Source organism: Suillus bovinus, assembly GCF_016758785.1.
Source record: "Suillus bovinus strain UH-Sbo-P2 chromosome Unknown EDB93scaffold_49, whole genome shotgun sequence".
Lineage (NCBI taxonomy): Eukaryota > Fungi > Basidiomycota > Agaricomycetes > Boletales > Suillaceae > Suillus > Suillus bovinus.
Window position 1 is genome coordinate 184,352 of NW_024542105.1, and position 25,020 is coordinate 209,371.

Here is a 25,020-nt window from a genome sequence, read left to right on the forward strand (position 1 = left end):
TTCCAGACGTTCTTGCCAAACAACCGCACGACGACCACGCCCGGACGACATGTCCGCCCTACATCCCTTGGGAGTAAACGCATCAACGGGTTACACGTCATAATTACTGCAGGCCTCGTGTAATCACAATGGTCACCAACGTTGCATCAGTGAACTCTGCCGTCAGAACAGGCCACGAGATCATATTCTCGAAACTAGATTAACCATCTTGGTATGTCTCTGGTTTCTCTTTACCTCTTCAGGACTTCCACGAATAGAATGCATGCCTTAAACACGTGTACAAGTCCTGTCGGTTCCTGCCCCTTCTAGTCACATACCCCAGCTTTCATAATCCTCATCCATTAATTGATATTTACGCCCTCCTTCATCCGGTTCGGATTACACGAGGCAGCGCCTTCCAACCTGTGCTATTTATCCCTTAACTTTGCTGATCATACGTTTTTGCTCCACAGCTTATCAGCATCCTTTCAGGTGCTCGATCATCATCATATTCCATGGGTCCTTTTGACGACCTTGACGATGCACAAAGGTATGTTGCAACCAGATGTCATAATCTCCATCTCATTCTCTATAGGATCAGCATCGCTAACGAACACCCCAACGATCTCGAGTCTGGGCCATCCTCTCCATCCTCGCCACCAAGCTACCTTCGCCCTCGTCGTCCGAGCAAACCAAATTCCCGTCATCGGTCACAACATACCACCACAGACGGTGGCTCAAGCAGCCACCTCCTCGCCCGTCTCATCGCTCGCGACGATGAAGTCCGTGAAATCAATGCACTCCTTGTCGTCACTTCCGAGCGTCTCGAGTCCGAGTCTAACCGGGCTAACAGCTCAGAGCGCCGTGCGCTCGAATACTTCAACCGATTGCGTCAGGCAACCGAGAATCGTGAGCGCGCTGAACAAGAATCAACTCGTCTTCGTGAGGAGTTGAAGCTGTACAAGCTCCAGCTTGAAAATGCGCAAAAGGAGATCTTTCGCGCACAGGATATCATTAATCAGGTTTCTGCTCAGAAATGTGAAGCCGAGGCAGATGCTGCGAGAGCCAGAACAAAAGCAAGGAAGTTGCAGGAAGAGAAGATGATGATGATTGCCCACGAGGACGGCAGGCGGCGTGGTTACAAAGAGGGCCTAACAATCGGACGTCGGCTCGGCTTTGACGAAGGAAGCACGATAAGATATGATGATGAACCGGCCCGACGAGTACATCGGCCTGCCGTTCAACCAGATGGAGGAGACGAAGAAGAGGAAGAAGAGTCAGTGCACTCTGAACGTAATAATGATGTACGCTCACAGCCGCGGGCGCACCCACGGTCTTCAAGAGAGTATGTAACAGTATATCCTTTGTGTAATTGTACTCATTTTTTATGGACAGTGTGCGCCCGGAGTCTGCTCCGCCTGTTGGGCAGTATGGCACTGCGCCACATGAACTTGCTGTCATACCAGTTCCCCCACCACAAGTAACCCCAGTCCCGTCCCATTACCCTCCAGAAAGAATCACGACGCCCTCACCATCAACGAGTCCCCCAGCGGAGACCGTTTACCCCGCGCAAATACGTACGGTCTCTAGCCACTCGGCCGATATTCCTCGGGACAGTTGGATACCTCGAGCGGACCCACAGACATCTTACATCCCAATCCCACCGCCACATGGATTTTCTCAGCCCGTGGCCCGGAGCTCCAGCACACAGTCGCACGACTTAGACAACCACTCTCGCCACAATCCTCCGTATGATGCTGGGGACTCAAACTATGCTCTTGTGAGAACTCGTGATTTCGCGTATGCGCAACCTGCCCCAATCCCGGTCCCAAGTCTACATACTCCATCTCTCATGTCGCGATCGACATCGACGCATATGTCTCAATACGAGCTTGTAAGCGCCCCCACCGAACGACACGGCATTTCACTTCGTCACGAAGCATCTTCCTCACACACCAGGAGTGAAAGTCGGACTGAACGACGTACATCATCACGTGGCGGATATCTTCCTGAGAAAAGTCGAAAGGAGGATTTCGTAGAACAATGGCGTGTAGACCCAGAAGTTGTCGCTACAGCAACTCCTGGGACGGCCGTAAGAGATTTTGTGCGATATCTCAACTAGTATTCAATGTCAGGGCACTAATTTTATCATCGTTTAGCAACCTGTACCACCTCCTGGACATCATCGTCCCAGGGAGTCAAACATGCCCGTCCCACATACTGATTCACGTCCTTCAAGCCGAGTAGAGTCCCAAGCATCGCAAGGTCCTTCCCAGAAACGGAGTCCACCACGATCAAGAAATCCCCTCGACTACTTCAACATCAGGCAACGTTTCCATCAGCGAACACAATCAGCTGCCAGTGTCCCAAATATAACTGTTGAACCCCCGGTATGTGGTCCGATATGAAACGCATCTTCTGTTTACATGTTTCATAGTCCGATGAAGCTTCGACTCCATCTGAGCACACTCATCGATCACGCCTTGAGCTTCTAAGTCCAGACTCCGCAAATCGGCCCCTTCCTCCGTCTCATGAAGAACGTTCCCGGACATCCGAAAGACATTCACAAGACTCACACGGCGCCTACCGTTCGACCACGCCTACGCAGCCTCCATGGCCAGCAGGGTTCGTGCCCGTCACAGGGGCAGCACTACCCGAACCGGTCTCCCAATATCCTCGTTCAAGAAGTCGAGGACCTGATGAACATTACCAAATGGCGCCTATTCCTGAGGGTGTCACATACCCTGAACCGCCTATGCGTGTTTCGTCGTCTCATGAACATCGTCGCCCGCAAGAGTCTGAACGATCGAGTTCGCCGGCACCTCTGCAGAGACCGATATCATTATTCTCTGACCAGGATGGGTGAACCATGGGATAATTCTGTTATTTGTTTTGTATTTGTAGAGTTTTGATTTTGACACATTCGCGCACTGTCCTTACGACTGCCACGTTATGAAACTTGTCTTTCCTTGACTTTTAGATGCGTTTGTTCCTTGCGTACAGCTTTGGTCATCTGGTAACTACGTACACCAAAGGATGATGGGGGTGCTGGCTGATGACTCACCGGCAACTTGATCACACATCAAGGCCCTTTGACGTCAAGCAGATCATCTCGTGGCTGATCGATGAAATATGATGACGAGATAGAGAGTGCTTCAAGGGCTGTGCTCGGGCACGCCTTGTCCTATTAGTAAGCCATCCCACTCGTCGCGTCTTCATTTCAAACACCAAATACATGAAGACCCTTACGATGCTGTACCCACCCTAATTTATCACTCTTCTGTCCGATCCATGAATGTTTGATGCGAGTCAATCATCCAGACAAACATAGTAACAGTGACAAGCACGCATCCCTCCGAGTCAGTTCTGAAGACGACATTCGCGAAAATCCCTCATTCAGACTCGAGTCAAACTCACTCGAATTCGCACTAGAACTTGTGCCTGAAGATAACGATATCTTGCGAGATACAGACTCTGCCGCGGGCGGACTTCTTGACATATAGGGCTCACAGTAGCAGTTGGGCGCTGCGGACATGGACCCTGTCCATCCGAGAAGCAAGGAATCTTTTTTTTTCCCTTTCAAGTTGTCTTTTTTGATACTGATGGTGGTTTGCGCACGCTCTGCATTGCTTACTGAATGATTCTCGCGGTGGCCGCTCAGGCCATTTTTAATGACACTACTGAAATTGCGGAGTGCTCGTTGCAGATAGCGCTGAGGAGCTGTAGAGCCATTGCAGGAACCCCCTATCCCAGAAGCCATTGCAATGCGTCATCATGCTGGAATGAAGCTCTGGATAATCTCTGGATTTTCGCAGGACATGTAGCTGTGGATGGATCGAGATTGATGAGTGTTTTCTTCTTCTTTCGTTTCGCGTTTCGCGTCTCCCGGATCATGGTTCAGCTGCAGCCTCCTAAAGCAGGATATGGAAGTCATGATTCCATCCGCTGACACTCCTGAAGGCATTGGCAATTGCTGCGGGTCTCACGTCGATACTGGGCTCCATCTGCCTCGGAAACAGTGGAGTGCGGCTTTATCTTTGGCGCTGAAGATTCCTGTGAGGTTCGTTCGCCCTCGGAATCTTGTTGTAGCAAGTTCGTTCACGAACAGAATGCTGCAAAGCCTACGTGATCCCCAACCCGCAACTTCGGGAAGCATCCTAAATACAATTCTTCCTACTCGGCATCTGACGTGTGCCGAACAGTGATGAGGCGTCCGTGCAAGAGTTCAGCGCTGCATTGGTAAGGCGTTCGCGACTCGGTAGTGTGCACTGCATTGGTCTCCGTAACAGATTGTAGACGAATGAAAATATCATTTCTCCGAACTATGAGTGTGCATGTTCATTTATTGTTTTTGACGCGTCTAACTAGCTACCATTACAAGAAATATCATCTTCAACAGCCTCGACGCCTTGACTGGTGCCTGAATCGAGAGTCCGTTGTCAGTCCATCGATCTATGCTTGGACCTCTAGTAGCTGGCGTAGACCTCTTCGGCTATTGTTGAGAAGATTCGGAGAATCAAAGGCAGTGAGCAAAGCAAGCACTCAGCATCTGTCCTAAAGCTCCTCTCCATGGCTGGTGAGGCTTTGACGTGATGACGTTGGCAACTATGCGCTTATATTGCTTTCAGCGATTTTTCAGCGAACGTTGTGTTGTAAGTACTCTACACTCAGCGAAAAAAATATCATTGTACAGTGATGAACAATAGCCACGTTCCAAGTGCCATGGACCTGAAGACCTGTGGGTCTGTGGACACGATTGGTTATATATAAAGGGTCGTCCAAATGATCGGGGGCTATCAACAACTTTTAATCATGCATCACGCTCTGAAAGTCGACGATATCGTCTACGAGATCCTGCAATATGTCAAGCTCTCCAAGTCGGACTTGCATAGTATGGCAATGACCTGCTCCACGTTCTCATCACCTGCTCTCGACATGCTGTGGTGTCAACAGGACAGTTTGATACCCCTCGTGAAGTGTCTCCCGCAAGACACTTGGAATGTCCGTTATGATGGCACTATTGTGAGCGATGTCTTCCATTTGAGCCTTGACAGGACGATGCTAACCGCACTCCATTTTTTTTTAGATTTTTTCACGCGAACCGCTACTCCCGGAATGGGAGCGTGTCAGAATCTATGCGGCAAGGATACGCAAGCTTACGGTCACGCAGTACGATCGTTCCCCGAAACTAAGTGGCCCTGTCCTACGGCAACTTTTCGCGCTGTTCCCGCCCGCGATGCTCTTTCCTAGATTGCGCACATTGGATTCCAAGGCGGTGTATCTGGATTGGGTAGACTTTGATCCAGCCTTCTTCTTATCTCTGCTTCGCCAGTTCTTCTTGCTTGAACTGGAAAACCTCAAATTTGAGATACCGGACGGCGCCACAGCATACGAGGTACAGCAACTTTTTGGTGATCTTTCTACAAACGCGTCTTGCTTGCGACAATGGGCGATTCATTACCCCCACCAGCTCCTTCCGTTTGTAGTCCCTAAGCTGCCGAAGTTAAATGGATTGACTATTGGCCGAATCTCCACGAATTTAATGAGGCAAAATATTGCCAATATCCAGCATTCGCGTTGTCTCCAAACCCTGACTTTAACAGTTGATGGGTCAAACAAAATGGAAATCCAACCGCCAGGCGATATGCCACTTGAATTCGGTGCCCTCGAAAATCTCAAACTCTCTGGCGTCCGCTTGGCACATTGCAAATCCTTCCTTGATCAAGTTGCCATGCCACAATTGGCAGTCCTCGAAATTCACTATTTTGGAGCTGCTAAACCAGCCGAAATCACCGGGCTCATCAAATCCTTATCTACGGCTTGCAACACAATTGCATTCCTGAAAGAGATCACTGTGGTCGCCCATTCGCATCACAACTGGAACCATCTTGAGCCTGGCGACCAGCTCCATTCCAACATCTTTCGGCCTTTACTGAAGTTCAGAAGCCTGCACTGTGTCCAGTTCATGAACATAGGAGAATACTGCCTTGATGACGAGTTCCTCGAGGATATTGCTGTTGCGTGGCCGGATCTTCGTATGTTGAAATTTGCCGCAGAAACGCATGCCCGTGGTCGGGTCACCCTTACTGGAATGCTTTCGTTGGCGACAAGGTGCAAGTCCTTGCGATTCCTGCAATTAACATTCGATGCCAGGCATTTTCCGACACTTCCCCGTGCACCGGATGGAAACCTGGAACTTTGGACCATGCAAACAACCCTCCGCTGGCTGCATGTCGAATGCTCGAAGGTCTCGGAGGCATCACATCTTCATCTCTTACTGGCTGTGTTGTTCCCAAATCTAGCCTGTCTCTACTATAGTCCCCATTGCTCAGGCGCTGATCCGGCGTGGGGTCGATTAAAGACTGCATGGAGAAACCTGAAGATTCGGCGGAAAAAATATCCATACTATGCAGTCTCCTGGTCAAACACGCTCCTGCAGCTACAGCCTGGGTTGGATGGCGAAATGAGAGATGAAGAAGGGGAAGGGGAGGAGGGGAGGAGGGGGAGGAGACCGATGACGAGTACTTACCTTGAGGATCAACAGGAGGTCTCAGTGTGACCAGCCGAGACTGCTTATGAAATAGTGCGATTTGTTAGCTATTGTATATTCGTTTGCTCTGTATATATATCATGATATTCCTGGTGTTTGTGTGCCTCAGGCTCAAGGTAGCAATGCTGCGGTTTGTCCACTGCCTAGAATCACTTGCTGTTTATATGTCTAGTCGCCGCTTTGAATGAGTAAACCTTATCGTTTTGCTATGGTTAGAATGCCATGAAACATACACTCAGGGATCTTCACATTCGAACAGTGGTTTTAATATGAGCATGAGAAGTGCGAACTTCCTGGGTTTTGGCCGGCATATAGTTCAAGGACGTGATCGCACTTACTGGCTACATAGCTGCATAAGATTCAATACTGATCAGATGATTGATATTTGTGAAGGAAAGTGAAACACGCGGGCTGTATGGTCACAGTATAACACCAATATTTATGAGACCGTTCCGGTCAATCTCAAGTGTCAACACCCCTTAGGATCCTATCGTCTTTGTAGTAATGTATACTACTGATCACGATCTAACATTACAATTTGCGAGGTTCGTGCACTTGCAGTAGTCTTGTACACCTTCTTCGTTGCACTCAGTACTGTAGCTTTTCCGAGTCCGAGTCATCTTGATGCTTATACTTACTTTTAATCATCATTTCGTATCATGGATCGACATTCTTTCAACGAGTGTGCTCCTCCAGGACGCATGCGATGGCGTAATCGATAATCTGTACGATATCGAGGACCTGATAGAAGCTAGTAACATGAGCTCGCCATGCACGTACGCTCCTGCCGCAAAGGGTGGGGATCTCCCTTTCCTCAGTGCATAGAAATGTCATACGTAGGTTTTTGTACCCTAACCGGACAAAAATTGGATTCAAAAAAACAAAAAGGGTGGGGTCCTCCGTGCCAGGCGCGCAGAGCTTTTACTAAAAATCGTCAGAGGGTCAGTGGTTTTAACAAGCCCTGCGTTTCAATTAAGGTTCTATTACATAATGTTGGGCTTGTATGCCATGACCAGTCTCACTTTACCTCCGCAGAGGTGTGTCAACCTTGCTTTCTTGAATATCGTAAGTCAACGAACGAAGTATTAGTTCACTCGCATCTCGCATCATGATTTACTGTGATACAGTGAGTACATACCCGCATATTTTACCAGGTTGAGTATTTCCTGACAATTTCATCAGAGGCAGCCTGAACGCATTTAACACTTGGTGGGTGGTTGATGCGATGAACACGGAACGGTCCTTAGTATGACACTCAGCATGTCTGTCAATCTCACCTCTTACCTTCACCTAATGCTTCGACTGCACGGATCTATCGACGCCTGCCATTTTCTCTACCTCTGTCGAGACCACCCTTGATGATACGGTCAACGGTTTCCTCGGATCATTCGTAGGCTGACCATGGATTCTTTTTATGGATAGACTCAGGATAGGACGTGCGTCTAGATTGGAAATGTAATCTAGCCGCGGTACCTCGCCTGTCCATGAACTTTACACTGTTGCCTCTAAAGAGAGGAAGCTGCTGAAAGTTGAGAATAATCACTATTAGCGCATCTGTGGCTGATCTCTTTTGTTTCGCGTCTCCCAGACCTTATGATGGCCCAATATTCGACTGCAACCCTCGTAAAGCAAGTCATAATTCCATCTGCCGACACTCCTGAAGTCATCGGCAATTGCCGGGAATCTTACGTCGATACTGGACTCCACCTACCTTGGAAACAGTGAAGCGCGGCTTTGTCTTAGGTGCTCTTTAACCTCGGAAATTCGCTGTAGCAAGCTCACGAACAGAATACAACATAGCCTACGTGATCCCCACCCGCACGTGAGTGCAAGACTTGTTGGCATCTTGAATACGATTATTTTTACTCTGCATCTGATATGTGCGTGAACAGTGATGAAGCGTCCGTGCAAGGTCATCTTGTAGTTCAGCAGTAACGCATTCGCAACTCGGAACCTCGGTGCGCACTGACTTTCCTAACATATTATAGACGAATGAAGATATCATTCCTCCTAATTACAAGTGTGCATGGTCATTCATTGTTTTTGACGTGTCTGACCAGCTATCATTTTAAGAAACGTTCCCTTAAACAGTCTCGATGCCTCGACTGGTGCTTGAATCGAGGGTCTGTTGTCAATACACAGATCCTTGCTCGGACCTCTAGTAGCTGGCGTAGACCTCCTTGGCTGCTGCTTAGAGGACAACCGATGGTGGGCGGCAAAGCAAGCGCTTAGCAATTGTCTCAAAGCTACTCTTCATAGCTGGTGAGGCTTTGACGTGAGGAGTGGACAGCGGAGTACGCTTATCTTCCGGCAATGCCTGCAGCGAACGCTGTACTGTGAGTACTCCACACTCAGCGAAAAAACATTCCGTTGTACAGTGATGGACAATAGCCACGTCCCAAGTGCCAGTGGAATAAAAATTTCATGTCAGCTATTGTCTACAACGGAGCAGCCGATGTGCCATAAGCTCAATGACTGGACGCTACCACAGCAAAGGACCTGATGACCCGTGGATCTGTGGACACGGTTAGTTATATATAAGGATCGTCCTAAATGGTCGAGGGATACCAACAACTCAATCATGCATCACGCTCTGAAAGTCGACTATATCGTCTACGAAATCCTACAACATGTCAAGCCCTCCAAGTCGGACTTGCTAAACATGGCAATGACCTGCTCCACTTTCTCCTCTATCGCTCTCGACATGCTGTGGTGTCAACAGGACAACTTGACACCCCTCGGTGAAGTGTCTCCCGCAAGACACTTGGAATGTCTGTCATGATGGCACTATTGTGAGCGATGTCTTCCATTTGAGCCTTGACAGGACGATGCTAGCCGCACTCCAATTTTTAGATTTTTTCACGCGAACCGCTACTCCCGGAATGGGAGCGTGTCAGAATCAATGCGGCAAGGATACGCAAGTTTACGGTCACGCAGTACACCGATCGTTTCCCGAAACTAAGTGGCCCTGTCCTACGGCAACTGTTCACGCTGTTCCCGCCCGCGATGCTCTTTCCTAGACTGTGCACATTGGATTTCAAGGCGGTGTCCCTGGATTCGCTGGATGTTGCCTCAGACTACCTCTGGCTGCTTCGCCAATTCTCCTCGCCTGGATTGAAAAGACTCGTATTTAACATACCGCGAGGCGTCTCGAGGCCCGAGCTAGAGCAATTTCTTGGTGGTCTTTCTACAGACGTGTCTTCCTTGCAACACCTGGCAATACATCAGCCCAACCCGCACGTTCCGGAGTGTCGTTATATAGTACCAAAGCTGCCGGAGAAGTTAAATGGGTTGGTTATCGGTCCAATCCCCATGAACCTGATGAGGCAAAATATTGCCAACATCCAGCATTTGCGTTGTCTCCAATCCCTCGAACTGGATCTGGAGGGATTGAACAATATGGAAACCCAACCGTCAGGCGATATGTCGCTCGAATTGAGTACCCTCAAATGTCTCAAACTCTCTGGGGCCCGCTTGGAATTTTGCGTATCCTTCCTTGATCATATTGCCATGCCACGACTGTCGGTGATCAAAATCTCATATTACAGAGCTGGTGCTAAACCAGCCGAAATTACCGCGGTTTTCAAATCCATATGTACGGCTTGCAAAACATTTGCATTCCTGAAAGAGATCACTGTGGTCGACTCTTCGCCTCACATCATGAACATTCTTGGGCCTGAAGACGAACTCCATTCCTCCATCTTTCGGCCTTTACTCCAGTTCCAAGGCCTGACCAGTGTCCGGTTCAGCAAAATCGGAAAATACCACCTTGACGACGCGTTCATCGAGGATCTTGCAGTTGCTTGGCCGGATCTTCGTGCGTTGAGATTTGCCTCACTGGCAATACTAGATGACCACCGTCATGTCACCCTTACTGCAATGCTTTCGTTAGCGACAAGGTGCAAGTTATTGCAAGACCTGCATATAACATTCGATGCCACGCATTTTCCGACACTTCCTCGTGCGCCGGATGGGAATACAGAACTTTGGACCACGCAAACAGCCCTCCGTCAGCTGAATATCGGATGTTCGAAGGTGTCGGACGCATCGCATCTTCACCTCTTACTGGCTGTGCTGTTCCCAAATCTGGTCGATCTTCAGTATAATCCCCAGTTTTCCTATGGTTCGGTGTATTTGGCATGGAAGAAATTCCAGACTGCATGGAGAGGACTGCAGATCCAGCGGAAAAACTCTCCAGACGAGGCGGCCTCTTGGTCGAACACCCTCATGCAGCTGCAACCCCGGTTGGAGGACGCCAACAATTTACTGTGAGGAACAACAGAAGGTCTCAGTGTGACCCAGTCGAGACTGCTTGTAATATAGTGCGATATTGTAGCTATTGTATATACGTCTGCTCTGTATATATCATGATGGTTCCCAGTGCTTGTGTGTGTGTGTGTGTGTGTGTGTGCCCGAAAGTAGCGAGGCGTGAATAAATGTAAATCAAGTTGTACTAGTTCGTTGTGTTCACTTTATCACCACTTCGAATCAAGTCCTACGACTGCCGTTTTACTGGACTGATACCGAGAGTTATGGAACGTCGTGTAACATGATGCATGTACTCAAGGGATGTATTGCAGACACTGTCAAAACTGATACTGACATCCGATTAGTTTATACAATTATACTGAGTATGAGAAGTGGAACCTTCATGGGTCGGTAATAATCAGACTTAGTAGACTCAGAGTTTTGGCCAGCCTATATTCAAGGACTATCCCAAATCTGAGACGAGCGCAAGAGCAAACTAACACAACATCGAAAAGAATCGAATACAGTACAATAAAAAGCTCTACAGAATACCTCTGATACATAAAGGTACCTACGCATACACTCCCCTAGCAGAATATCAATAATAAAAAAACCCACAAATACAAACTACTAAAATGATACACACAAAAAGCCATCCTGTGCGTCGAATAGATATTCGAGAATTCCTTGGTAGTGTCGTGTTCGATCTGTTTCCCTCTTTTGTTTGTCTCCGTACTTGCTTTCTCATCTTGGTTCTGCCCCCCGGACGATTTGCACCAACGACCTACCCGAAGACATTGCCCCAAATGCCCGATTCACACGGCCTCGCAGCCCAGTGGTCAATACGGTCAGCACGCCGCCATACCCACCCCGGGTGCAGCTGAACAGTGCGAAGTCCAGGACAAGTACGGTTCCATGCGATCTACGGGCAGAAGAACATGATTAGTGCCAGGAACACGATCAAGATAGAACAAAGCAGACATACGATAAGTTCGCGAGTGTAATCGTCAAATGGCTCCGACATTCGAGGTTCTTCAGACTCAGACTCAGACTTGCATTTAGATTAGAAATGTAATAGACATTTACCTTGCTCGTCCGTAAAGTCTATGGCGACGTCTTGGGAGAAAGGCAGCCGCTGCAGGCTGAGAACACCCTCCATTAGCGTATCTGTGACTGTATCGATATCATGCATGCTCTCAAAGTAAGTATCGTCGATACCAGGGGCGCCGTATAAGGTATCGTCATCACGCTTCCTCACTTCAAGGACACTTTGAGGGGGCAGGAGAAGTGGAATACGGAAGATGTGTGCGGATACGAGGTGTGGAAGAGCGTATAGTGTACGCGAACCCATACCGAGTATAGTATCCTGAAAGTGGGTCGGGAACGAGGTGACAAGAAATGAGAGAAATGTAACACACCTCGCTTGGCCCTCCTCTTGCATACCTCACTTGTAACTTAGTTAAATTAGGAAAACGCGCGACGATGGCCAGCACGACTTCGTCATCCCACTCCCCTATGAACAGTGAGAGCTCTTGGACCCTCGATAAGTGAGAGTGCACTTCTTTAAATGCCTGGTAGAGTGACGTCAGCACGGCCTCGTCGCGGATATCAAGTTTGATGATACTGCGTCCGGAACAGATAGAAGATATGGCAGATAAAGGGGCAGAAATAGCACAGAGGGCTGGAAGAGCGCTCGGTGATGGTGAAAGGGTAGGGACGTGGTTTCGCAAGATGAGAGTGCGGAGGGAGGGAAGAGTCTCGAGGAACGAGATGAAGCCTGGGGGAACTCTAGAACGGTCTCTATGGATAGGGAACTTTACGTCGAGAGCAGTGAGTTGCGGAGGTGGGGAGGAAGACGTGAAAACACGATGTAACCAGACAGTGTGGTCATATGTGAGAGTACGGATGGTGGGGACTTGTGCAAGCATTCGTAGATGAGTGCGAGGATTGCGAGGATTGGTGTCATCATCATTAGATAGGAAGACAGCGCGGATATCGAGGAGGGTAAGTGATTGAAGTTTCAGAGAAGTGTGATCAACATCTATATAGATACCAGCGAAGTGAACAGTGCAGTGCACGACTGCTAAATCACGCAAGTGTGGAAGGTCACGCAGAATGGAGTGTAAATCTTGCGGGAGAAGCATACCACGGAAGACGAGCTGTCTGAGCGAAGTAAAAGATGCCACTTGGGTAAGGAGATTTTCGTAGACGGTAGCGTCGGCAAGGAAGCGTGGTTGGTAGGCATCCTTGATTTGGAAGAAGCGATACCTGTTTGTTTGCCGGTTGAGGGGAATGGGTGTCCAGTCGTCAGCTTCCGCCAGGGAAACAAGAGCGACGGCTTCTTTTAGTTGCTCCACGGGACGTTCCACGAGGGGGGATATACCAAGAAGAAGAGCGCGTGGTAAAGGTTGGATTGAAGACAACGCTGAGCACGCCGCTACAAACGATGTCGGAGACGTCAGAATCAGATGCTTGTAAAGAAGACGAATAGCGATTGCATGAAAGCTCTTCGAGGTCAAGACAACATTACGAAGTGACTGTGAAGGTAGATATTCGAAAATTGAAAGCCAGAGTTCATTTGGAAGCGTCACTGGATAAATGACTGTCGGCGGAGGTGCAGGTGTAGACATTGATAGACAAATTTTTCACATGCAAGATCTCGGGACTTGAGTACTTATAAAGCAAAGTTATGAGGTTGTGCTTCTGCTTCGTCGTATCACATGACTGACCAATGTTTCGGACTTGAAAGCTTGAAAGACTGTTAACGCCGAGACAAACGCGTCGAGTGAAATGCTAGTCAGATGGGAATCTGAGGAGAGATGGAGGATAGTTGTGATATAGATGAGACTTGTTAAGATACGCGTTAGAGATGGGTAGCACATACTGGTTTATATTCAAGGCATATCAAAGGCTAGACGTCAAAGACTCGAAAGGATAAAGGTACTAGTCGACCGGTAACTAGTACTGATCAAAATACAAACAAATAAAGATACCCAGTTTCCGACTACGAATCTCCGAAGAGTCGAGTCCTTGAAACCAAATAATCGATTGCTTCGATTGCATATCCAGCGAAGTTCGGTAACGAGCACAAGATTTTAAAAAAGCATGGTTTTTGGGGAGAGCCAGAGTTTGGAGAACACGGTGTTGATCGCAGAGGGAGAGGAGGATCTGTCAACATCTTGTGAGTCGGCCGTTTGAAATGTGTATCTTTGACTTGCTCGCTGAGGTCCTAGTCCACATCCCTGTCTCCACTTACCCTTCTCAGGCTTGTGCAGGCCGTTCTCGTTCTAGCACTGGCGCGTGTATTTGGTGTTGAGACCCTTCACTTTCAATATTGGGCGAGTATTCCTCATTCTCCGAAGGCTCGCGGTATAGTATTAACCTCCCATGTTATCGACCACATGCTTTCTAATACTCGCCCTCTGTGAGTCTGTCGAACGCTATCTTGGACCGAGTTCGACAACACGCTCGCGGCTACGGTCACCGACAACGTATTCCTCAGGCCGTGCAGCATTCACGTCCATTTACGAGACCACGGAGGCAGAATTCCCAACACTGCTTTTCCCGCCTTCATCCCTCCGCCGCTTCCAGGTTCTGCGACAAAGAATATTCAAGTTCTTGATTTGACGACAAAATAATTGGCCGTGCTCCTGTATTTGTTGCTGAACCTGAGACTTTCTGTGGATTTGGTATCGTTGTGGGACGACAAAGGGAGAATTACGGTGCTATGCAAAGTAGTACCATGCGCATCGCGACGAAGCTGAAAGGAGCCAGCGAGTCTGGGTTGACACGCTGTTTTCCATCTTCGCAGTTCAATATGAGTAGTTTCTGACTGTGTATTGTACTGTGCTGAACGGCGCTTTCAGCTTCGGTCCTCGTAGTGGCGTATTGAATATTGTCTCGCGCTTGCCAAGTGTAATAACCGATACAGTAGACGTCCAGAAGAGTGGATCATATGCAGAAATACAACAATTAGCCTATATTTACATAGAAAACGTATAACCTACAATACGTATGCTTATGTGTTTGCAACACCAACTAACGACTCACGAGTAACATGCCTTGTCACGGTAAATGCCCAAGTTCGACCTGTTTCTAACATATTCATTCTCTCATTCCCAATACCCTTTTCTTCCCAATTGCTACTTCTTCCTCCACGCATTCTGAACTAATGATCTCCTAGTCACATCTGCATGGTTATCGTCTGGGATGATGTCCAGCCAGTGGCAGTGTCGCGTGCTTTTGATTCAGCATTTTTTATGATATCTGCAAGTAGCCTCGCGTCGCAAGGTGGCGACTCGAAAACATCGCCAAAAATGCCTGATTCGCACGACCTCGCGATCCAGGAGTCAGCAGGGTCTGCGCGCCGCCACACCCATCCAGGGTGCAGCTGAACAGTGCGAAGTCCAGGACAAGCACGGTTCCAAGCAATCTACACGCAAAAACGGACATGATCAGAACACCCAAAACCGTAATTCAGATACAACATAGTAGACGTACGACAAGTTCACGAGTGTAATCGTCAAACGGCTTCGTCTCCGATACCTGAGGCTCTTCGAACTTGGATTCAAAGTTGCGATTGTGCTCCAAATTATTGATAAATTGGTTGAAACGCTTCTGCTGCTTGGCAACCGTGCACTCTTGGCACGGCGACCCAATGGGAGTCCCGTGGCAACAATACACCATGTACGTGACTAGGTCCATACCCACATCCAAGTCCAAGTCCGTGTCTATGTCTTGATAGTCGGCAGGAAGTGTGTTATGCGAGCTGCGAGCGTGGTGTCTGTAGTAAGGTACGCCATAATCATCGTTGTTGTCTTGCACCGGGCTGGTGTCTGTGTCCGGATCGATGTCATGCATGCTCTGGAAATAAGTATCGTCGATACCAGGGGCGCCATATGCGGTGTCGTCATCAAGCTTGTTCGTCTCGAGGAAATTTTGAGGGGGTGGGGCAAGGGAGATGCAGAAGATGTGTACGCATGAGAGGTGTGGAAGAGCATACAGTGTACGTGAACCCATTCCGATGATAGTGTCCTGGAAAGAAGTGTCAGTGTCGGTAAAAAGAAACTTGAAAATGAGGAAACAATAACGCACCTCGCTTGGCCCTCCCCTTACATACCTGATTTGTATCTTGGTTAAATTAGGAAAATGTGCGACGATAGCCAGCATAAGCTCGTCGTCCCAGTCCCCTACGAACAGCGAAATCTCTTGCACCATCGACAAGTCGGAGTGCACTGTTGTAAATGTCTTGTAGAGTGGTATAAGCACAACCTCATCACGGATGTCGAGTTTAACAATGTTACGGCCGGAACAGAGAGAAGTGATGACAGAGAAAGGAGCAGAAATAGAATACAGAGCTGGAAGAGCGCTTGGCGACAATGAGAGTGCGGGCACATGGTTTCGCAGGATGAGAGTGCGAAGGGAGGGAAGAGTCTCGAGGAACGGGATGAAACCCAGCGGAACTCTGGGACGATCTTTCTGGGCGGGGAACTTGACGTCGAGAGCAGTAAGCGGGGAGGACGGGGAGGAAGATGTAAAAGCACGGTGTACCCAGATGGTATGATCATATGTGAGAGTGCGGAGGGTGGAGGCTTTTGCAAGCAGGCGTAGACGGGTACGGGGAAGATTCAAGTCGTCATCGTCGGGTCGAGAAGTAGCGCGGATGTCAAGGAGGGTGAGAGTTTCGATCTTCAGGCAGGTGTGGTCAATATCTGGAGGAGCACGGACGAAGGGAACAGTGCAATGCACAACCGCCAAATCGCGCAAGTGTGGAAAGTCGTGCACGATGGAGTGGAAATTGCCTGGGAGAATCATACCGCGGAAGACGATCTGTCTTAGAGATGTAAAAGAAGTCACTTGTGATAGGAGAGTGTTGTAGAGGGTCGTATCCGCAACCAGGCTTGGTTGATAGACATCCTTAGTTTCAGAGAAAAGAGACGTGGTCAATTGGCGATTGTTATTAGCACTGACAGTAATTGGCTTCAACCCGTCAAAGGAAACAACAGCAACAGCTTCTTGTAGTTGCTCTATGGCGCATACGAACGGGGAAATACTAAGAAGAAGAGCGTGAGGTGAAGGCTGGATGGAAGATAGAGGGGAATGCGCCGTTGCAAACGATGTCGGGGACGTCAGAATCAGATGCTTGTAAAGAAGACGAATGGCGACTGCATGGAATTTCTTGGATGTTAAGACAACGTTACGAAGTGACCACGGAGGCAGATATTCGAAGATTGGAAGCCAGAGTTCATTTGGAAGTGTCATAGACGAAGACACAGCTGTCGACATTGACGATAACATCCTCATTCACGAATAAACTTGGACACCAAATAAAGGCACACGCTTTGTAAGGTGTAACATATTGACAAGGACAAAGTAAGCAAAGTATCAAAATTATTTTTCCTTGATCATATTAGCCAACCGTTTTGCAGCTTCTTTAGATATCCCACAACGCTTCGTGAGATGAGGAACAAGATCCTTGCTTTTCACGTGCGAATTCACTGCAAGTAGCACCTTGAGCTTGCGCATGAACGAGACGAATAGGTTGTCCCCTCCCATCCATACTTGCTTCTGCCTATCAGCAACATGATTCTTGACAAGTTCGCGGATCGTGACTTGCGATTGTTCATAAAGAATTTTGCATCTGCCTTCCAGTTTATCGGCGGCAGTGATGCACGCGTGACCGGCAACATCGATCCGATATTGTTGGATGGTTTTGTGTTCTTGATCCCACCAGTCCTCCATCCTCTCCTGGTTTTCGAGGTGTGTGATCGCAAGGACAATGGGAACTTTCTTCTCGCAGAGGAATTCGTAAAAGAGCCGGTAATTGCTCTGAAGAGTAGCGCTCACTCTGCCGGCACGCATGCAGAATAGAAGCAGATCAATACCGCCTTGCTTATCCAATTCCCTGACCAGCGTGTAGGCGTTTTCGACTGAGTTGAGGTAGTCATCGATTTTAAGCTGCGGTTCCTCGAGTCCAACGGTATCGAAAACCTTATACGACTCCCCATCAAAGTCGATGGCATAGTCTTGCCAATGGAGCGTGCAGCTTCTCGCACCAAGAGATGTCTTTGCTACCCCCTCTCCCGCTATAAGGTTCAGGATGGAGCTTTTGCCTACTCCACTCGCTCCAAAGAGTACGATCTTCTTTCTAATTATTGATGTTTAACAAAATACGACATGACGCTGCATCTGACGATGAAGCACGTACATCGGACAACATTGTGCGATAAGGTTGCAGAGGGCGTGGTATGACTGTTCGCGGCGCTGCTTGACCTTACTTGTATCGCCTTGATTAACGGTTAACGCAGTAATACACGCATGGCCAGCAAAGTCCATCCCGAGGTCTGAGAGGGATCTCTCGTTACTCCTCCACCAATCTTCCATATCCGGTTCTCGGCGTTCTAGTCCTGTGACGACAAGGACGATGGGAACATTTCCCTTGAACTTGGACAATAATTCGTAGTTGCGTCGGAGTGCTGAGACATTCTTTGCGCCCTGCACACAGTACATGAGGATGTGGATCTTCTCAAGAGTTTGAAAGAGTTTCTTCAAGGCATTCTCAGCTTGATGATTGGGGACCGTTCCCTGAGGGCCCTCGCCGAGACCTGTAATTTAGTTCAGTGGCATTCACGAAAAATGGTGGACTGCACTGACCGGCCGTATCGAACAGTTGCACCTTTAAGGTCCTATTCTGAACCACAACGCCATGCTCATACACAGTAGTTTGAGTCGTACATCCCTCAGCGTCGAGGGACGTTGGTACTGCCTGCGTCCTGGTAATCAAGTTGACCAAGGAACTTTTACCAGCGCCTGTTTGTCCAAAAATGACAATATTGTAAGTGTCTTTGCGACGTGAAGCTTGCTCGAGTTCAAGTTTGTAGCTAGCTGCACTCTGATCTGAGATGTGGGACTGACTTCGGGTTAATGTCATACCTGTGGAAGAGCAGACACTACTTACGATGGACGATGCTATCCTAGGAGACGGCGACATTGCAAAGATTGAAGACGATGAAAGGGGCATCCTGCCTTGTTGGTGTTCTTAAGTACCATTATAGTCTTGCCTTCAGTCCCCGATTCGTTAGAGTGTGACGTGTCCAGGCCCTTGATGTAAAGATCAATCCCAACGCCTGAATTCAGCATGTTCCAAGCATGTAACAGAAACATTGCAATACGTAACGTACTTAGTTTCCAAATGATTGAGGCCAGAGGACCCTGGGGCCTGGTTCAACCCTCAGACCTGTAGTCTCACCTTGTAGTAGCCAGACTGGGCAGAGAGGGTCTCGTTAGAACGTGACAAGTCTGAGTCTAGTAGGCGTGCCAGATATGAAGATCGATCCCGATGCCTGGACACAGCATGCTCAATCGGCGAAATTAAACAACAATCAAGAACAATGATACGATACACTAGACTTTGTCAACCTATGATTGGACTTGACAGAGAAAGAGGGACGTCAAAATCCGAAGCGGTAGAGTTAAAATTATAGTTACAGTCACTGCGATAAAAAAAAAAAAGTATAAAATTAAGTGGTACTTACAAGTTACGTAATTTTGGTCTGGTATCACTCACAAGTTACAACCCATAACCGCAATGCATGCATAGAACACGCTGAATCCAGGCGTCATGAACGATCTTTGAATCTGGAGCCCGGATGCGTCACGAATCAGAAACTGAAGGCGAGACTATTACGTTCAAAAACAATGCAAGTCAATAAGCCTCTTTGTTATTTCCATTTTTCACAATGTCGTTGGCTCCATCGTCCACTGGATCAGTATGTGGTGTCCGGCTTTTCTTCAGCATGAATTTAACCCGAAGCCAGTTCCACGCTTTAGATCAGAATTTAGCTGACCATGATAGTGTTATTGCTGGAGCAACAAGTGCCACTAAAAGTTCCTCGGTCAACTTGACCACGGAGATGCAAACAGTGCCGATGTCTCCCAACACAGTGCCGTCGTTCCTTGAGACTGGAGTATTGTCTGCCGAACCCGTATGGTGTCTGGCTCTCCTTCAGCATGAAGTTAACTTGAAGTCAGGTTCACACCTTAGATCTCCATCCAGCTGGCCACGATTCTATCCATGATGGTGTCATGACTGCTACTAAAAGTTACTCAGCCAGCTTGACCACCGAGAAGTTAATGGTGCTGATGTCCACCGATGAAACGTCGTCGAATCCTGAGGCTGGGAAAACATTATCCGCCGAATCCGTATGTGATGCCTGTCTCTTCCTCAGCGTAAAGTTAACTTGAAGACAGGCCCACACCTTAGATCAGACTTCAGCTAGCGATGATTTTCATGTGGTCGACGGTGTCACTGCTGGAGTGACAGGCGCCACCAAAAGTTCTTCGGAAACACATACTGCTAGTACTTATTGGTTTAACTTATTTCAAGCGCTAATGTCCAATGACGCAATGACTATGGCGCACTTCTACGAACTGCGCTCCAGGAGACCATCGTCCACTGTATGTAGTATCTGCTCTTCCTCGGTATGCCGTTAACTCGAAATCAGTCTCGTACGTCAGATCAGAGTGCAGTCCACTTCAAACGCATTGGACTCAAGAAAGCTTCACGTCGCAAAGACACTTGCAATATTGTCATTTTTGGACAAACAGGCGCTGGTAAAAGTTCCTTGGTCAACTTGATTACCAGGACGCAGGCAGTACCAACGTCCCTCGACGCTGAGGGATGTACGACTCAAACCACTGTGTATGAGCATGACATTATGATTCAGAATAGAACCTCCAAGTTGCAACTGTTCGATACGGCTGGTCAGTGTAGTCCGCCATTGTTCGCAGGTGTCACTGAACTAAATTACAGGTCTTGACGAGGGCCCTCAGGGAACGGTCCCCAATCGGCATGCTGAGAATGCCTTGAAGAAACTCTTTCAAACTCTTGAGAAGATCCACATCCTGATGTACTGTGTGCAGGGCGCAAAGGATCTCTCGGAGCTCCAACGTAACTACGAATCATTTTCCAAATTCAAGGAAAATGTTCCCATCGTCCTTGTCGTCACAGGACTGGAAAATCGAGGGTCGGATATGGAAGATTGGTGGAGGAGTAACGAGAGATCCGTCTCAGATCTCGGGATGAACTTTTCTGGCCATGCGTGCATTACTGCGTTGACCATCAATCAAGACGATACAAATGAAGTCAGACAGCTCCGCGAACAGTCATACGACACCATTTGCAACCTTATCGGACAGTTTTGCCCACATAATGAGACGGGGGTTCACGAGGTGCCTACTATTGCAAGGTAGGTACTTCGTCGCCAAATGATCTTTGTGACGAACTTTGTTAAACATTGATAAATTAGGAAGACTAAAAATATTGTACTCTTTGGGGAGGCGGGTGCAGGCAAGAGCTCAGTCGTTAACCTCATGGCAGGAAAGGAGGTCGCAAAGACATCTCTTAGTATGCAACGCTGCACGCTCCATTGGCAAGACTATGTCATCGACTTCGATGGGGAATCTTATAAGGTGTTCGATACCCTTGGCATCGAGGAATCAGGCCTTGAAATGAAAGAGTATCTCGCGGCAGTCGCAAACGCCTATAGGTTCATCAAGGCGTTGGACGCGGAAGGCGGTGTTGACCTGCTTCTGTTCTGCATTCGCGCTGGCCGATTCACTGCCGCACTTCAAAGCAATTATAGATTCTTTCATGAATTCCTCTGTGACAAGAAGGTTCCCATCGTTCTCGCAATTACGAACCTCGAAAGAGAGGAGAGGATGGAGGACTGGTGGGAGCGAGAACACAGTATCTTCACTGAATATCAAATCCACGTTGCTGACCACGCGTGCATAACCGCCGTCAAATTAGAAGGCGTACGTCAACAACTCTATGCAGAATCGCGTGACGCGATCCGCCGCCTTGTCAAGGAGAATGTTGCTGGCGAGCACAATCGTGTATGGACAGGAGGGAATAACGCGTTCATGTTGATGGTGCATGCGCTGAAGAAGATTCTTGTGAAGAGTCCGCGTATCAGAAAGAGGACCCTTGCAGGACGACTCGTGAAGTATTGTGGCATATCCCGAGAAACCGCAGGACGATTAGCCGACATGATCGAGCAGGAGAGTTCAAAGTGACTAGTACTTAACTTCTGTCTTGTTGTGCTCTACTTGACATCGACCTTGGAGGATCCAGGACACATATGACTAGGCGTTTCTTATTCCCGCTCCTTTATCAAGTACTGTACAGTAAACTGTCATCTCTCCCAATTTGAATATGAACATTATATAAGTCTATTGTGCGGGACGGAGACACTGTTTTAAGAAATTTGCCGCCACCGACGGTGGGAAATTCTCGGCATTTCATCACCTTTGGGTCAGCAAGTCGTTCGGCGGTGACGGATATGACCCTTTATACTCCCTTCAGCTCGCGCTGAACTTACTCAGGGCTACTTGACGGTTGAAATGTCAGAGATTCAGCCCATGATCGCTCCGCAGGAGGACGGCTCTGGTAGCGTACCAGAAACAGCACACGAACCACCACAACCAACGCCTATCACAGACCAAGAGGTGGGAGAATATCGGGAGCAGGATCGTTTCCTACCGGTGTGCACTGTCGTTCGTCTGGCTTGATTGACTTGTTTATCTTTATGATAGATTGCAAATGTCTCCCGTATCATGAAGCAGTCCGTTCCACACACCGCTAAGATTGCTAAGGATGCCAAGGAGTGCGTTCAGGAATGTGTTTCAGAGTTCATAAGTTTCATTACATCTGAGGCCGCTGAGAAATGTCAGATGGAGAAGCGGAAAACAATCGGAGGCGAGGATATCCTGTACGCCATGGTGTCTCTAGGGTTTGAGAACTATGCAGAAACACTGAAGATTCATCTAGCAAAACTGAGACAGGTGCGTATTTGTTTCGTGACATGCTTTATGGGTTGTATTAAAATTAGTGTCAGCACCAAGCAGGATCCTCGTCGAACCCGCGACAAGAACATAGAGAAGATTGATTCTACCTTTGTACCCTGTACTATACCACTGTATCAACTTGGCAATTCCCATGTTTTGCAGCTTACCTTGCTGCTTTCCATGATGTGATTGCCAACGCCCGAAGTCGACTTGGAAGTTTGAGTAGTACATATGCAGTGGCAGCGTCGTCCAACAACTCCCGGTGCTTACTGAGGTGTCTTGGACTAGATCTCCTTAGCACGCTTCCACTGCAGCGGCTAATAGTAACATGTACATGTATTCCAAACACAAGGACTCAGTTCGATTTTCCAGGTACGATTAGATTTACGGTGAATTCACGCAGAATTCACGGGTACTATTGAAGTGATTCGGAACAACCTTTCGGCAAATTCCGTGCCAAACTCCGACACATCATTTCGACTATACCACCAGCGTCAACGACGTCGACGGACACCCTCAAATAATCCCCCATGACTGTAAGTCGCTGTTCTGTGTATCTTAACCCCTTGATAGAGCATGTCATCATTTCTGATCCTATTTTCGATGGAAATTGGTCGAGTTTGAGATGGATGAAGGTGCCACATATCCGATGTAGTCAATGCATTGGTGGAACGCCCATATTATATGGCGCATAGCGAACGATCATTGTGTCTCGGATTATTGATCGAATGAGATTCTAATATTCACTTTTAGGACTCAACTTTCAAACGTTTCGTAGAGGTTGGACGAGGTACGATTGCCTATGACTTGTGCTGCACTAAACGAGCTGAAATGTCAACAGTGGTCCTTCTCAAGTCCGGCCCATCTGCAGGCAAGATCGCTGTCATTGCTGAGATCATAGACCACAACCGGGTGTGTGTAATGATATTATACACGAGAAAAATCAACTGATCTCATACTGTCCTGCCAATATATAGGCAATCATCGATGGCCCAACCACCGGCGTACCACGCCAATCCTTCCCCTACCGCCACCTCACCCTCACCCCCATTGCTCTAACAAAACTTCCTCGCGGCGCAGGATCTGGTGTCATCCGGAAGCAAGCAGAGAAGGAGGGTATCGTTGCTAAGTGGGAGTCCTCAGCATGGGCCAAGAAGCGTGCTGCCATGGAGACAAGACGGTCGCTGAATGACTTTGAGCGGTTCAGCGTGATGGTCGCAAAGAAGCAGCGGAGAGATGTTGTCAGGAAGACCCTGGCCAAGGCTGCATAAAGGGATGTATGGATACAAAATATTGGACATCTTGGTAGGATGTCGCGTCGCTGCATGTTTCACACTTCCCTTACATCTGTTATGCTTATCACGATATATGCAAGCACCATGCCCGCACTATATTGCAAGCAATTCGCCTTGAAGTAAGATATGTTATTTTCAACTAGTCGACTTCTCCTGCGCTTGAGTGAAACCCCTCCTTGCTCTTTCGACCGTTGCTTCTGCCTCCACTTCTACTAGAGCAGCAGATGCCCAGCTGTGAAACCCCCCGTTGTCAAACGCTTCTCTAAGCCGGTTCTCTGCTTCTTGCCAGTTCCATCCCACAGGTTCAAGAGCAGGGTTTTCCGGATGCGCGTGATCATTACCACCATCTTGGCGAGTTTCAGATGGACGATATATTCGGTCTGAGAGGACCGGTAATTTAGTTAGCACCACATGGCGCATACGTTCCGCAAACTCGTTAGCCTAAGTATAAGAAAAAATTGTCTGAGTTCCAGAAAGAAGGGTCATGAGATTGCAAGGACGCACATCACGAGCATTGAGAGCTTTCATTACTCCCAAAATAGTGACTGTGGCACCCAGCGTCACCAGAGCAGTAGCGATGCTAAGGGCTTTGAGGGTGTACAGAGGACCATTAAAAAATTGTTCAGGGTTATTTTCATCCGATACAGGTGGTTTCAGAGGCGCCAGACGAGCTGGAACCTCCCTCGGTACTGTTTGTGATACAGGACGGGACCGTATTGGTGGCGAATGCAATGGGATATGCAGCGTTGATGATCCTCGCCCTCGCCGTGGAGGTGCAGCAGCTTCCCGAACATTCTGTGGAATAACACCGCGCCTATGCCGTCGTAGCATGACGATCGGCACTACAAGGGCTACAGATGAAAAGGCCAGCTGCGGTACATATGAACTACCAGTCCATGCAATCGATTGAATCGGACCGGGCTACTCACCAAGGTCACTGGAACCCATTTCGGAACTTGGTGACTAGATCCGAAGATACTTGTTCGTAGACCAGTAAAACCGTCTTCCTTTGTATCGTCGGAAGACGTTGTTTGTCGCGTCATTCGCGCTGGTAAAATGTCACCAAGCGCCGAGAGGAAGTCTTAGCAGAAGGATCACGTG

General features: G+C 48.3%; 10 protein-coding genes across 10 annotated transcripts; 6 read left to right on the forward strand and 4 right to left on the reverse strand.

Annotated features, from left to right (window-relative positions):
• The first annotated feature begins 28 nt into the window (after positions 1-28).
• On the forward strand, positions 29-3,177 carry EDB93DRAFT_1161207 (uncharacterized protein). Its single transcript, XM_041450038.1, has 6 exons — positions 29-211; positions 453-529; positions 575-1,324; positions 1,375-2,083; positions 2,139-2,369; positions 2,417-3,177. The coding sequence occupies exons 2-6, from the start codon at positions 495-497 to the stop codon at positions 2,843-2,845; spliced, it is 2,154 nt and encodes a 717-aa protein (XP_041305358.1). The 5' UTR covers positions 29-211; positions 453-494; the 3' UTR covers positions 2,846-3,177.
• Positions 3,178-4,791: 1,614 nt separating this feature from the next.
• EDB93DRAFT_1105867 (uncharacterized protein) lies at positions 4,792-6,538 on the forward strand (the record flags this gene model as incomplete). The annotated part of the gene is made up of 2 exons (XM_041447549.1): positions 4,792-5,001; positions 5,066-6,538. 2 exons carry the CDS (start codon positions 4,792-4,794, stop codon positions 6,536-6,538), a joined length of 1,683 nt encoding a protein of 560 aa, XP_041305359.1.
• Positions 6,539-9,110: 2,572 nt separating this feature from the next.
• On the forward strand, positions 9,111-10,910 carry EDB93DRAFT_1295301 (uncharacterized protein; the record flags this gene model as incomplete). Its single annotated transcript, XM_041454610.1, has 2 exons — positions 9,111-9,275; positions 9,383-10,910. The coding sequence occupies 2 exons, from the start codon at positions 9,111-9,113 to the stop codon at positions 10,799-10,801; spliced, it is 1,584 nt and encodes a 527-aa protein (XP_041305360.1). The 3' UTR covers positions 10,802-10,910.
• A 259-nt stretch (positions 10,911-11,169) lies between these two features.
• On the reverse strand, positions 11,170-13,742 carry EDB93DRAFT_1161233 (uncharacterized protein). Its single transcript, XM_041450039.1, has 7 exons — positions 13,662-13,742; positions 13,507-13,586; positions 12,196-13,450; positions 11,996-12,143; positions 11,864-11,944; positions 11,763-11,809; positions 11,170-11,699 (listed from the first exon to the last, which is right to left on the reverse strand). The coding sequence occupies exons 3-7, from the start codon at positions 13,405-13,407 to the stop codon at positions 11,562-11,564; spliced, it is 1,626 nt and encodes a 541-aa protein (XP_041305361.1). The 5' UTR covers positions 13,408-13,450; positions 13,507-13,586; positions 13,662-13,742; the 3' UTR covers positions 11,170-11,561.
• A 940-nt stretch (positions 13,743-14,682) lies between these two features.
• On the reverse strand, positions 14,683-17,219 carry EDB93DRAFT_650218 (uncharacterized protein). The gene is made up of 3 exons (XM_041456980.1): positions 15,872-17,219; positions 15,278-15,811; positions 14,683-15,209 (listed from the first exon to the last, which is right to left on the reverse strand). The coding sequence occupies exons 1-3, from the start codon at positions 17,078-17,080 to the stop codon at positions 14,961-14,963; spliced, it is 1,992 nt and encodes a 663-aa protein (XP_041305362.1). The 5' UTR covers positions 17,081-17,219; the 3' UTR covers positions 14,683-14,960.
• Positions 17,168-18,797, reverse strand: EDB93DRAFT_1295314 (P-loop containing nucleoside triphosphate hydrolase protein; the record flags this gene model as incomplete). Its single annotated transcript, XM_041454611.1, has 4 exons — positions 17,168-17,924; positions 17,985-18,381; positions 18,431-18,686; positions 18,735-18,797. 4 exons carry the CDS (start codon positions 18,795-18,797, stop codon positions 17,168-17,170), a joined length of 1,473 nt encoding a protein of 490 aa, XP_041305363.1.
• Positions 18,798-19,333: 536 nt separating this feature from the next.
• Positions 19,334-21,853, forward strand: EDB93DRAFT_1230087 (P-loop containing nucleoside triphosphate hydrolase protein; the record flags this gene model as incomplete). The annotated part of the gene is made up of 7 exons (XM_041451274.1): positions 19,334-19,545; positions 19,594-19,761; positions 19,808-19,978; positions 20,027-20,233; positions 20,281-20,539; positions 20,589-21,024; positions 21,085-21,853. Exons 1-7 carry the CDS (start codon positions 19,516-19,518, stop codon positions 21,851-21,853), a joined length of 2,040 nt encoding a protein of 679 aa, XP_041305364.1. The 5' UTR covers positions 19,334-19,515.
• A 222-nt stretch (positions 21,854-22,075) lies between these two features.
• On the forward strand, positions 22,076-23,061 carry EDB93DRAFT_1161246 (histone-fold-containing protein). Its single transcript, XM_041450040.1, has 3 exons — positions 22,076-22,321; positions 22,373-22,621; positions 22,675-23,061. The coding sequence occupies exons 1-3, from the start codon at positions 22,181-22,183 to the stop codon at positions 22,723-22,725; spliced, it is 441 nt and encodes a 146-aa protein (XP_041305365.1). The 5' UTR covers positions 22,076-22,180; the 3' UTR covers positions 22,726-23,061.
• An 18-nt stretch (positions 23,062-23,079) lies between these two features.
• EDB93DRAFT_1161249 (ribosomal protein L14-domain-containing protein) lies at positions 23,080-24,028 on the forward strand. Its single transcript, XM_041450041.1, has 4 exons — positions 23,080-23,160; positions 23,378-23,414; positions 23,466-23,536; positions 23,602-24,028. The coding sequence occupies exons 1-4, from the start codon at positions 23,155-23,157 to the stop codon at positions 23,893-23,895; spliced, it is 408 nt and encodes a 135-aa protein (XP_041305366.1). The 5' UTR covers positions 23,080-23,154; the 3' UTR covers positions 23,896-24,028.
• EDB93DRAFT_1230095 (uncharacterized protein) lies at positions 24,029-25,018 on the reverse strand. Its single transcript, XM_041451275.1, has 3 exons — positions 24,849-25,018; positions 24,424-24,789; positions 24,029-24,360 (listed from the first exon to the last, which is right to left on the reverse strand). The coding sequence occupies exons 1-3, from the start codon at positions 24,960-24,962 to the stop codon at positions 24,055-24,057; spliced, it is 786 nt and encodes a 261-aa protein (XP_041305367.1). The 5' UTR covers positions 24,963-25,018; the 3' UTR covers positions 24,029-24,054.
• Between the last annotated feature and the right edge of the window lie 2 nt (positions 25,019-25,020).

Excerpts from the sequence above, each read along its gene's own strand:
- EDB93DRAFT_1161207 (XM_041450038.1), top strand. The coding sequence starts at position 495 with ATGGGTCCTTTTGACGACCTTGACGATGCACAAAG. Across the intron at positions 1,325-1,374 it reads CACCCACGGTCTTCAAGAGA|TGTGCGCCCGGAGTCTGCTC; the intron begins GTATGTAACAGT and ends TTTTATGGACAG. Across the intron at positions 2,084-2,138 it reads GGACGGCCGTAAGAGATTTT|CAACCTGTACCACCTCCTGG; the intron begins GTGCGATATCTC and ends ATCATCGTTTAG.
- EDB93DRAFT_1161233 (XM_041450039.1), bottom strand. The coding sequence starts at position 13,407 with ATGTCTACACCTGCACCTCCGCCGACAGTCATTTATCCAGTGACGCTT. Across the intron at positions 12,144-12,195 it reads CAAGAGGAGGGCCAAGCGAG|GATACTATACTCGGTATGGG; the intron begins GTGTGTTACATT and ends ACCCACTTTCAG. Across the intron at positions 11,945-11,995 it reads TACCTTATACGGCGCCCCTG|ATACGCTAATGGAGGGTGTT; the intron begins GTATCGACGATA and ends ATACAGTCACAG.
- EDB93DRAFT_650218 (XM_041456980.1), bottom strand. The coding sequence starts at position 17,080 with ATGAGGATGTTATCGTCAATGTCGACAGCTGTGTCTTCGTCTATGACA. Across the intron at positions 15,812-15,871 it reads TAAGGGGAGGGCCAAGCGAG|GACACTATCATCGGAATGGG; the intron begins GTGCGTTATTGT and ends ACTTCTTTCCAG. Across the intron at positions 15,210-15,277 it reads ATTACACTCGTGAACTTGTC|ATTGCTTGGAACCGTGCTTG; the intron begins GTACGTCTACTA and ends TTTTGCGTGTAG.
- EDB93DRAFT_1161246 (XM_041450040.1), top strand. The coding sequence starts at position 22,181 with ATGTCAGAGATTCAGCCCATGATCGCTCCGCAGGAGGACGGCTCTGGT. Across the intron at positions 22,322-22,372 it reads AGCAGGATCGTTTCCTACCG|ATTGCAAATGTCTCCCGTAT; the intron begins GTGTGCACTGTC and ends TCTTTATGATAG. Across the intron at positions 22,622-22,674 it reads ATCTAGCAAAACTGAGACAG|CACCAAGCAGGATCCTCGTC; the intron begins GTGCGTATTTGT and ends AATTAGTGTCAG.
- EDB93DRAFT_1161249 (XM_041450041.1), top strand. Across the intron at positions 23,415-23,465 it reads TTTCGTAGAGGTTGGACGAG|TGGTCCTTCTCAAGTCCGGC; the intron begins GTACGATTGCCT and ends AAATGTCAACAG. Across the intron at positions 23,537-23,601 it reads AGATCATAGACCACAACCGG|GCAATCATCGATGGCCCAAC; the intron begins GTGTGTGTAATG and ends GCCAATATATAG.
- EDB93DRAFT_1230095 (XM_041451275.1), bottom strand. The coding sequence starts at position 24,962 with ATGACGCGACAAACAACGTCTTCCGACGATACAAAGGAAGACGGTTTT. Across the intron at positions 24,790-24,848 it reads AATGGGTTCCAGTGACCTTG|CTGGCCTTTTCATCTGTAGC; the intron begins GTGAGTAGCCCG and ends TATGTACCGCAG. Across the intron at positions 24,361-24,423 it reads AAGCTCTCAATGCTCGTGAT|GCTAACGAGTTTGCGGAACG; the intron begins GTGCGTCCTTGC and ends TCTTATACTTAG.